Source organism: Gadus macrocephalus, chromosome 3 (genome assembly GCF_031168955.1).
Source record: "Gadus macrocephalus chromosome 3, ASM3116895v1".
NCBI classification, from domain to species: domain Eukaryota; kingdom Metazoa; phylum Chordata; class Actinopteri; order Gadiformes; family Gadidae; genus Gadus; species Gadus macrocephalus.
This window is the reverse complement of record NC_082384.1, coordinates 1,926,708-1,939,094: the sequence shown is the minus strand read 5'-3', so window position 1 is coordinate 1,939,094 and position 12,387 is coordinate 1,926,708. Positions and strand designations below refer to the sequence as shown.

At 45.4% G+C, this 12,387-nt stretch overlaps 1 protein-coding gene across 3 annotated transcripts in view; it reads right to left on the bottom strand.

The window, feature by feature from the left end:
* Positions 1 to 12,387, bottom strand: part of prkcaa (protein kinase C, alpha, a) — a 230,556-nt gene that overhangs the window by 99,807 nt on the left and 118,362 nt on the right. For all 3 annotated transcript variants that reach the window (XR_009524626.1, XM_060046126.1, XM_060046127.1), the window contains exon 4: positions 2,023 to 2,134. Coding sequence is in view for 2 of the 3 variants with exons in the window: in XM_060046126.1 (XP_059902109.1) it covers positions 2,023 to 2,134 (112 nt within the window). In the remaining variant the exon portion in view is untranslated. The remainder of the gene's footprint in view (positions 1 to 2,022; positions 2,135 to 12,387) is intronic.

The window sequence follows — 12,387 nt, the reverse complement described above, 5'->3', positions numbered from 1 at the left end:
CTGGATCTTAACTAGAAATGTTGTGTGAAATGATTTTCAAGCAGTCTTGCGGTATCAGCTTGGTAGATGGAACAGCGAGGTGTCCGATAGGCGGAGATCTAGATCAGCGGGAGTGGCCAGCGAAGCTGTGCATCGTGGTACATGGTGGGAGTTGTTGTCTTCAATCCACAAGCGCCAAAAAGTCACTTTCGGCCTTTTCTCGGTCAAGACGGCACCAAATTAGAATTTTATTTTATTATTCGACTACATATAGGACCCAATTTCAATACATATTCATGCCTCCACCGGTGAAATGCTCCTTTAATGACACAAACTGGACCCCCTCCCCGAGCCCCTCACTTCTCCTTCTTGGCCAGGATTGAGTTCCATTTTGTGCCATTTGCTTTGAGTACTTTGCTTCCCTGTGCTCTCCATGTAGAAATGAGGCTCTGCCAGTCTTTAGTCTGGAAAGAGAACGTGTCCAAAGGCTGGGAGCACACTGGTGGTGATGTGTTTCCCAGTCCCATGGAAAAGCTGACCAGGGCTCATTAAAAGCAACACTGAGGCTCTTGAGAACACTCGATTAGGGCTGTTCAAGAAGCACTATTCTTAGGTTCTTTGTTTAACTGTCTGAGGTGAATGGTTGATCGGATCTTATTACCAATGTCCTCGTATCTCTTATTATTACTACCTTTATTGTATTTCAATATTATTATTATTTATTATTGTGATATATGCTGCTACTTATTTCTACTTATTTCTTACATATTTTGACTTATCTTATTTACTTTATCTTGTATTGTTCGTGCTATGTGGCTGTTGAGGAACCAAGCCTAAAGCCGAAAACACACCGGCGGCAAACCACGCATCTCAAAACAACCGCCCCCATTATTTCCTACGTACAACCTCACACCGACGGTGGCTAGACGTGCACCAGCGCTCGTCGATGCATCGCCCCGCGATCGTTCATGCCACTGTCATATTGCATAGCGTCGCTGCCCCTGAAAAAGCACTCTTTTAAAGCTGTTTTGTACATTCCAGCTTGATACAAGGTCCTGTACATATGGAGATTGTGGATGCAGTAGATGAATAATTCCACGATGCAAAAAGAATGAGGGACTAAACCGTAAACAAATTGCCCAACAGTACATAAAGTGACTATGAATTAAAGTGACTATCATTGTGAGCACAAACAGAGGATCATGGCATCAGGCCCATATATGTAGTCAGAAAACAACTGGTGTAACTTTTTGGAAGTCTACCAACTATGTTGGTGATCTGCTGCTTTCAAAACATAATCTCAACGGCGCTGTAGCACGTTTCCTATTGGTGCCAGGGTCGGCACTTGACGCCCGTTAAATGTGCGCCGAGGCGCTACGGGGCCAGTGTATTTTGGGCTCAAGCCTCTTGTGTATTTGTGTGTATTTGTACAATAAGATGTAATAAAAAATGTGATTCTGATTCTAATTCTGGACATCATGTTAACTCCCCTTCAGTCTTATCTTCAGCAGCCAATGCTGAAGGCGTCACCGAGGACGAACACTGGGCTTCAGAACACTAAGTATGGTCTCCGCTACACGTAGCGGGGCGGGCTGCTAGACCAACGGAAGCTACTGCCCACCCACCCAGTGTTAATGTGGGGGACTGCACCTGTGGTTTCACTACTACCACACATCTGGGGACAGGGGCTACTGGCATTTGAATCATGAACCCAAGCCTCTTTGGTTGGCATTCAGTGACCCCCTCTCCAGGATAGACACATGGCATGCTAAAGCTCTGATTAGCTTTTCTGGTCTCCTGGTCACCTGCTGATTAAGCTTTGATGCGGCACACCTGTCTTCCGTCTGATGAACCTGAACTAAAGGGCCCCCATTCCCACCCAAGAAGGAACGTAACCAAAACTGAAGGGCCTTCAGGGGTGCCCGAGCAGCCCCAGAATGAACAGAATCTGAGTTGATGGGCCTTCAGGGGGCCCCAGCAGCCCAAGAATCAGAGACGCCTGGATTGCCAGGGCTATGGTTGTCCTCAGACTCCAGAACTTACTGTCACATTTCATGCCCTGGTGGATGAGGCCGTAGAGCAGGGAGCCACAGTGGTCGCAGAAGGTTGGGCTCCCATAGGTGTGGATCTTAAACTTGTGCTTGGTCCGGGGGTCCTGCAGAACACAGGACACAACAGTGGATGAACGATCATGTTTCAGCGTCAAAGGAATTATCGTGTTGCATGTTGCAATACAACAATCGCAAGAGCAGACAATGCAGAGAGTTTGAAGAGTTGAATAGAAACATGGGTCTGATGCCGTTAGCTCAGGAGGTACCACAGTTTGCAGTTCTATCAGACGGAGTAATTCCAATAGTGGAGCTATGGGCGGTGGTCCATTGGTCCCTGTTTCGTCGGACCGGGTCAAACCATGCAACGCTGAGATGCGTTTCCATTAGCAGTTAAAAATAGCAGACATTTTAGGTAGACATGTAAATCGAAATAGCTGGTTGAAATATGACAGGTAAGTCTTATTGGTTTATAAGTCTCCATAAGGCAATATTTATTATTGTTAGATAGCTGATATTGATATTCAATGTGTTTTATAGAGGTGGTTCAAATTTAGAAATACCTTGCTGTATTGCTTGATGACTCCCTCACCTTCAAGCCCCATATTGACAATCTTGAATTGGATTTCTTCTTGCAAATTAAATTTAGTTTCTCTTTTGAGGAGAAAACGCAGCTTGTCATTGGAACTTTTATTTAATCGATTTTAAGATTATGGGAACCTGATGTATATGAACACTTCAGCTCAATATCTAAGTAAGATTGACACTGTTTATCATGCTTCTCTGAGGTTTATAAAACTGTGGAGCCCTGACCCATCATTGTGAATTGTATTCTCGAGTGGGGTGGCCTTCTTTGTCCACCAGGAGGCGGGGAAACTGGTGCATTTTTATTTACAAGGCCATGTTTGGGCTACTGCCCTCCTACATCTGTAATCTAATCACACGGAAAAGTCTTGAGTCTTACATTTTGCGTTGAAATGATCAGTTGTTGCTGTCTGTTCCATTTGCCCACACAGAAAATAACTGAACTGATTTCATTGAATGCTTATGCTTTTCATAATTGTAATAGCTGTTTGTATGTTGTAACTGTGTAACTCATGCTGCATTTTTTGATGCCTCTTGGCCAGGACTGCATTGAAAAATAGTTTTTTTAACTCAATGGGACTTTCCTTGTTAAATAAAGGTAAAAACAGGTGGTGAAGGAGGTGATTGTAAATGGAGACTGAACAGATACTAACTTTTCTAGGTTCCATAAAGCCTTTGGTGTGGTAGCAGCACAAATATAACTAATTAAATAATGTTGGCAAAATGTAGATTTGTTAACATATCCAACTCATAGGTAAGAGCAGCCCAGCTGGCTGCAGACTCCTTCCTCACGGAGAACCCACTAATGAGAGCCATTTGAGGCACACCAGTGGAAACCAAAACAAGATCTAGCCCGCGCCGCCACTCCATAGAAGGCAGGCCAAAGAATAACAGATATTCATAAATAATTTAGCACCGACACTCAAACACAAATATACTAATACACAGAGCTAACAGCAGCTTTTTTGTTTGGGCTGTTAGAATGTCAATATCCTGGAATTTAGTTTGAGTCTCGGAAACCCAGAAACCACATCGGGTTAGTGTGTGTGTCTATGAGACTGTGTTTCTGTGTTTCTGTGTGTGTGTGTGTGTGTGTGTGTGTGTGTGTGTGTGTGTGTGTGTGTGTGTGTGTGTGTGTGTGTGTGTGTGTGTGTGTGTGTGTGTGTGTGTGTGTGTGTGTGTGTGTGTTCCAGTCCCATGTGGTTCCATACCCCATCGGGCTGTTGGGTAAGACTAGAGTCGCTCACAGCGAGGTGTTGAGAGGACAGCAGTGTGTGTGTGCTGGCCGTGGGTCGGCCAGGCAGTCTGCAATATACAGCTGCATACAGAGCTGCTAAATCAGTGGACAATAGTTCTACTATTATCATTACTGTATTTGACTGAGATAAGGGATGATACACAGATTAACTAATTTAGTTATTGATGTTGATATATTGTGTGTAATACAGAAGGGATGCATGGATGATTGTTTCCCCTGCTACATAAGTGTAGGTGTGCCACTTAGAACTTGCTATGGACGACCTGCATCCAGATGTATTGTGTCTCTCCTATGCCTTTTTCCTAGAAGGGCTCTGTGAGGATTCAGACCCTGAATCATACCAAAGCATTCAGATCCCTGGGGACAACTCAATACCTTTGTTTGACAGCTAGCTTCACCAAATACTCTGAGGTGAAGGCTTAAATCAACCAATAGATCCAACTTCATAGATAAAGTATATAAATTGTATATATTCATCCAGTCGTATTCTGTGGAAAAAAAAAATTAAAAAAATTTCCACAGAAAAAACGGCCCTTTCGGGCCGTTTGGAGACAAATAGAGCAGAACATAAATCCAGCAGTGGTCAATAAAGGAGAAATGCTGTAGAGACGAATCATCATTGGAGGGGACGCCCGTATCCACCGTCCATAGTCATCTCTCAGTGTGGCTTCTGGTCTTCTCTGCTGGCATCAATGGACGCAGATATTTGGATCTGCTTGAATCAAACTGTGCTTGACCTGGCTGTGCTTCTTACAGAAATGGTCAACAAAAGGCATGGTTTGAAGTGCATTAGGACCTTTTCAAAGATTTTTTAAACATTGTTTCTTAAAGTGTATCACTTTTATTACTAGATCCCTTAGCTCATAAAACAACATCATTGTCTCTCAGACATCTATTGTGTGGTTGATCACTAAATGAACATTTACAGCACAAAGAGAGATGTTTCTCTCCATCTATCATATTGCAGTGAGCTGAGGAATTAAATAATTGACACTTCTTCTCAACTGGGAAGCCTTGGTTTAGGAAAATGTCACAAAAGTATAGCTAAAGCAAAAACAAATAGAGATCCATTTACTATCTATTCTTTTTGTTTGGTTAGCCCTTCGGCTAACCAAACAACGGTCAATAGAGAAGGTCCATGTTGGAAGAGGAGAAGGAGAGAGAAGGCAATACAGGTGAGGAGATTATTAAATGTGAAGAGACTTGAACGACACGAGAAAAATAAAGTTGTGAAGATCCAGTTGATCTGAACAGATGGAGGCTGTGGAGACTAACTAGACATATCCTCTTTAGCCTTCCAGGGAGTTCACAAACCAATTAGAATCAACCCATGCAATGTTCCACCAAGCAATCAGGATATGAAAAATCCTTATCATTCTGCATTTGCTTTTCATCATTAAGCATGATTATATTATTATTCCAGCGGCCTTCAAATACTAAGAATAAGACAGGCAACCCCACCTTGAAGACAGGCAACCCAACCCTGAAGACTGGCAACCCAACCCTGAAGACAGGTAACCCCACCTTAAAGACAGGTAACCCCACCTTGAGGACAGGTAACCCCAGCTTGAGGACTGGTAACCCCAGCTTGAGGAGAGGTAACCCCAGCTTGAGGACAGGTAACCCCACCTTAAAGAAAGGTAACCCCACCTTGAGGACAGGTAACCCCAGCTTGAGGACAGGTAACCCCAGCTTGAGGAGAGGTAACCCCAGCTTGAGGACAGGTAACCCCACCTTAAAGGGACACTATGTAATATTTTGAGTAATTTATTACCTCAAATCAACATATTCATTCATAAATAAGTCCTCATTGGTTTAAAATGATCTCTGCCAAAAATCTCACTTATCCTCCTGAGCGAAGAATAATTAATATTAATATCAATATGGTTACATAGGACGGGTAAGCTTCATGGAGGCTTCCATTTTCTTCCGGTCTATGAGCTGCCGAGAGGGTCAAAAAGCACTACGTCGTACAGGAATTGCAAACGCGTTTTCACTCTGAGCCAGCGTAACGGTGGAACAGAGCTTAGTATAGCGAGACGAGTTTTACCGGCAAATTTGAACATGCACCGCATTTGTTTTAAAGACCATAGTTATGCCACGCCACAGGAGAAGGAATCATCGACGCCAAAAAAAAACGACGATGTGTAAGCATGTATTAGGTGACCTTGGGTGTCTTGAAAGGCGCCTCTAAATGAAATGTATTATTATTATTATTATTATTATGTATAACATGGTTTTCCATGGCAACGAGATGGGCGCTCCTATGTTTGAGCGACTCGTCATTGAAAGGCTACTTTCCTCCTCATCCTCATCGTCATCCGCTTATCCGGGGTCGGGTCGCGGGGGGAGCAGCTCAAGCAGGGGGCCCCAGACTTCCCTTTCCCGGGCCACATTGACCAGCTCTGACGGGGGGATCCCGAGGCGTTCCCAGGCCAGTGTTGAGATATAATCTCTCCACCTAGTCCTGGGTCTTCCCCGAGGTCTCCTCCCCACTGGACGTGCCTGAAACACCTCCCAAGGAAGGCGCCCAGTGGGCATCCTTACCAGATGCCCGAACCACCTCAGCTGACTCCTTTCTAAGTAAAGGAGCAGCGGCTCTAATCCGAGTTCCTCATGGATGGCTGAGCTTCTCACCCTATCCCTAAGGGAGACGCCAGCCACCCTTCTGAGAAAACTCATCTCGGCCGCTTGTACCCGCGATCTCGTCCTTTCGGTCATCACCCAGCCCTCATGACCATAGGTGAGGATAGGAACGAAGATCGACCGGTAGATCGAGAGCTTTGCCTTGCGGCTCAGCTCTCTTTTCGTTACAACGGTGCGGTAAAGCGAACGCAATACCGCAGGCTACATACAGCAGGCTACTTTATTACATATTTAATTTACTTTTTCATATTTTTGTCGAGTTTAAATCATGACAATATTCTTATGACTTATGGATACTGTCAAATGCGTTGGAGGAATTCAAAAGCCATTCTTCATCAAGTTATGGAGGTTTATTCTCTGCTGGGGTCACACGTATCCAAATCCACCAAGACGCACTTACGCTAGAGCGGACCTTCTGGAGCTTCAACTCGCTTGCCAGACAGTTGATTTATCACCCGAACAACTGGATTTCATACCAACAACTCTGATAAAGAAGACAATACGGAGGAAAAGAAGATCGAGAGGAGGAATTAGGAACAGGATAGGAGACGAGGAAGTAAACTCTTTGCCAGGGCGACTAACTGGCGGCGCGTACAGTCGCAGCGGCCCCTCTTGAGATCTGTGAGATTGAGATTGAATGTTTGAGTGTGAGACTTCCTACAAACGTAGTTTATGACAGGGAAACAATATTAAACATTAGGACATTGAGAGCGAGTAACATCACTGGCATTCGCTGGCATCTGGACATACTACGCAAACACAGGATACTAACGGACACTGTGACACCGTGCCCGGAACTGCCCGGAGGAGGAAGCAGCAGAGACGGGGTGGACGTAAACAAACTGAACAGCTTCTTTCAGCTCCTACCCTCCAAGAAACGCTATCGCAGCTTAAGATGCTCCACCACCAGGCTGCGGAACAGCTTCCTACCTCAAGCTGTCAGGATGCTCAATGCACCAGCGTCCCAGATCTTCTCACTGGACTTTATTTATTATTTATTTATTATTTATTTATTTATTCATCATTGGGACGTTTGTTTGTTTGTTTGTTTGTTTGGAATGTATGTTGATCTTGATCCGTGAGAAATGCCTTCTCGTTTTGTTGTTCAATCAACAAAATGACAATAAATTTGATTTGATTTGATTTTGATTTGATTCCGTACGTTACAATGTAAATTGTTGGTATTTAGAATACTGTTACATTGTTGAAATCAACGGATTACAATGCGTTGATTAGGATACGAACCTCATCATCACTCGAATGACTCGATGAGGTAGCCTAGTAGGTGTCATGTCACAGCTTCTTGGCACATACTGCCCACCGTAGTTTTTGGACAAGCGAGCACTATTAGTTTGAATGCAATATACAATTGTACCACTAGATGGGAGTAATTTTTACACAGTGTCCCTTTAAAGACAGGTAACCCCACCTTGAGGACAGGTAACCCCAGCTTGAGGACAGGTAACCCCACCTTAAAGAAAGGTAACCCCACCTTGTGGACAGGTAACCCCACCTTGTGGACAGGTAACCCCACCTTGAGGAGAGGTAACCCCACCTTGAGGAGAGGTAATCCCACCTTGTGGACAGGTAACCCAACCCTGAAGACTGGTAACCCCACCTTAAAGACAGGTAACCCCACCTTGAGGAGAGGTAATCCCACCTTGAGGAGAGGTAACCCTAACTGGAGGACATGTAACCCCACCTGGAGGACAGGTAACCCCACCTTGAGGACAGGTAACCCTAACTGGAGGACATGTAACCCCACCTGGAGGACAGGTAACCCCACCTTGAGGAGAGGTAACCCCACCTTGAGGAGAGGTAACCCCACCTTGAAGGCAGGTAACCCCACCTTGAACCCTTTCCCTGGAAGAATAAGGATAAGGAAGAAAGGCAGACAGGTGAGATCTGTGCACTCCCTTCTGGCAGATGTGTTCAAGGAGTTGACCAAAGTGAGCTGCATCAAAGAATAATGTATTGTGTTCTTACTTTTACTCCACATGGAAGTACCTTTGACTGGGGATCATATTGGATTCAAAGAAGCTGCATGGTCATGCCAGGCAGAAGAAACATATTACTACAGCAACATCAACTGCAGTCAAGGCCACTCAAGTTCTGGAAGCTTGCCCTTGGAGACCAATGGGACAATCCAATGCTTTAAGGTCTTTCATGTCCAGAGAACCAGGAGGAGCTTCTAAACTCTTCTGAATCCTCTATTTGACTCTATATTATGTAGATGTGCCCCAACTTTGTGGACTGGGCCCCAGAAGGTTCAGCTGAGAAGCACAATGCTCTCAGGGCAAAGAGGCCGCGTAGAGCCCTGCCTTCTGGAGGCTAGGCCGGCCTCCTTGACCCCTCCAGCTCCTCCCGATGAGCCCCTCATGGTCTTTTTCTGGCCAAACACAGTTAGAGCCGGGACTTAGCAGAGGTTAACAGCAGGGTGTTGTCCACTGAGTGGATAATGCACAATGGAAGATGGCCATCGATTTGAACAAATAGCCAGAGGGCTTGACCGGCAGATAAGACTCATGGATATTTAAGAGATTCATGGTAGCCTCTAGGGGGTGTGTGTGTGTTTACGTGTGTGTTTACTTGTGTGTGTGCTGGCGAATCTGCCCTTACACGCATCCTGTTTGAGATTGACACGTCACACACACACACACACACACACACACACACACACACAAGATGCATGCAGAGAAAGCAGGGCCGCTGAGATCCACCACAAGAAGTTCTCTTCTTTGGGGGGGGAGTTGTTTGAACTCCCCCTCTCCCCTCCCCCCCTCACCCCTCAGGTTTTAGCTCAGGTGATCTTCCTTTCTAACGCTCCCAATGAATCCCACCGTCATCTCAGGATCAAAGGCAGTCTCAGAGGGCGAGCTGGGGATCAAAAGCATGGCGCACAAAGCACAGACACAGACACAGATACAGACACACACACACACACAAACAGCTCACAGTATGGAAGACATGCTAGTAATTATCGAAGCCGTAAAGCAGTGAAGCCTTGCCCAATTAATGGGCATCCGACTGAAGCCCTGGTCTGCTAATTAATGTCCAGTGGACATCAGGCTGAAGCAGGGTTGAGTAACATGGTTTCCCCGTGTTTCCACCAGACTCCCAGAGGCGGCTGAGGCCATCACAATAGCAGGGAAGTGCTGCTCCTCAAGTGCTGCTTCAAAAATTCGGCACACTCAGCCAAGCATTGATTTGAACGACTAGAATGATTACATGCAGCAGAGAAACACACCTTCGTTGAAATACTGCTTCCCGCCAAAGGTGAATGAATTGGTGGTGCAGCGAGTCAACAGCATATTGTTAGGGGTGCTGAGGCAGGAAGAGGATGCAGAACTAGGAGAGCTCTCTCATGAGACTAAAAACACTCAAATTAAATTGTATATGTATAGCCCTTAATCACAGGTACAGTCTCAAAGGGCATAACAGGCCATATATTTATGACAATGTTGGGAGCCTTAGTCTTCCACATAAATACATACAAACCAAAACACACATGGATGCGTGGAAGGAGCTAGCTACCAGTTTATTAGCGGAAACAGTGGTAAACAAACCACATACAACCAGATAAGAGTTCAGAGATTATTTTTCCTAGCCTCTTAAATTTATCATGTCTGTAATAAATACATTAAGTAAATGTCTAGCTGCCTTCACACATACACGTTAGTCCTGCTATTAGCCTGCTATTCTCCCGAGGGGCCGTATATGTGAATGACATCTCCTGAAATTGGTATCCTGAAAACATCAGGAAAAAATACTACCCCTGAGGTAGTATTTTGGCCGGCGGAAATGTCAATTACGTTATATGTGAATGAGGAGTAGAATTTCGGCATTTGACAACATTTGTGTGGTCGTGTTGAATGCGCTTCAGTCTGCATTTGCATGTCATTGAGTTGAGATGCCTTTTGTTCGCTGAATGCTTAAAGATAGGTCTTCATCATATCTCTAAAAGTACAAATCATACAATAAATTACAATACATGAGTTCACAATTGGACGCGTGTATAGAAAATGTTAGCTGAACATGAGTCCCGGCCTTCCACTCCCTGTTACCTCAGTTAAACACAGAAATCGACTACATTTGTCCCCAGGCGTTATATGTGAAATGAAGCAAAAAAAAGACGCTCTCTTTCTCCGGTAACGCAGTCGTTCGCGACGCCTTTCTTCTTCATCGTTTCTTCTATTTGTCTCTAACTCATGCTCCAATCTTTCATCGATCGATGCGGATGTTGTGGATGCAACTGAATATATCATGCTTCGCTGCAGCAACATTTAAGATGATCGCAATGAGTTTTACCCGTTCTGCCTCCGTGCTGTCTGCAGTCAAACAAGCCAAAACAAACTTGAGCGACAGCGGCTACACTTATCCCACCTCTTGCGAACCTCAACCGTACATCATATCCCGTCCCCTGCAAACCCGCCCCCCTAAACACCCCGTTGATTCTACTGATGTCTGAGCGACACGATGTCCGAATATCGGGCAACAAGAGTGAAGAAGTGTGAATGACTCTCACGGTCAAACCTCCTGATATACAAATGCAGCGAAAGATGGAGGACATGTGTGAAAACAGCTCATGTAGTGTATCGCTATTATTATCGTTCTTTGAACAAGCTTGAAATATATCTGTTAACATGAGACACCCTGGAGCTGAGCAACCACCACGTGGCCTGTTTTACTGCTGTTTGATTTATTACCTTTAATCAGGAACAAGAGATTTGGGCGACTCATTTACCAAACAGCCTTCTGATCAGAGGGGTGGAGGCGATAGTCCCCGTTAGACAGGGGGAGGGGAGAGGGGGACAGGACAGGGGGAGGGGACAGGGGGACGGGACAGTACCCGTCAGACAGGTGGAGGGTACAGGGGGACGGGACAGTCCCCGTCAGAAAGGGGGAGGGGAGAGGGGGTGGGGCCAGGGGGGGGGACAGTCCCCTATAGACAGGGGGAGGGGACAGGGTGAAGGGAAAGCCCCGTTAGTCAGGAGGGGACAGGTGGACGGGACTGGGGGAGGGAACAGCGGGATGGGACAGGGGGACGGGAAAAGGGGAGGGGACAGTCTCTGTTAGTCCCCACTTTGAATCACAAAAGGATGCATATCCAATCACCTCACATGTTGACCTCAAGAACGCAGCCCACAGGGTGGCATGGACAGAAACATGATCTACACCCTGCGATACGGATATGATAGAGAACACTCTGTATAATGACCCACTCTACATCCTGTGATAGTCATGATAGAGAACACTCTGTGTTCCGGACCCGCTCTACACCCTATGATACGGCCATGAAAGCTCTGCAGAAGCAGACTACACATTCTCTCTTTATTTCTGTCCTTCTTCCTTCCTTTGATGAAACACTATAACCAAAGCATCTGAAAAATGTACAAAAAAACAATTAATTAAGAATTCATAAATGATAATATAACATCACCATCATAATAGCAAAGTGACTCTTTTCTGGTATGACCAGAAGCAATGTTTGTAGCGACCAGTGCTTCGATCTGTCCTCCCACGCATGAAGCAGACTTAAATTAGTTCTGGATATGATTAAAGTCATGATCTTGAATTTTCATGTCTCCCATTACAGTAGGAAGCCGTCTCCGTTCTCCATACCCTGGTTTAGGCTTCTTTCCCTCTCTCTCCTCCTCTATATTCATCTCCTTCTTTCACCAGACCAGGTAGGCATGGACAGCTATTTAGCATCTCTGTAGTTTCATGTGCGTAATTTCTCCGCTTGAAAGCAGGAGAAGCATTTGAAGTGCGGACGTTGCACATAAATGTGGAGCTTCAGAGGTCATGTTGAAGGCCCACAGCCTCTCTCCTGCACTCTGCTTTGTCTGCTCCAGATGCAGACTCAGCCCA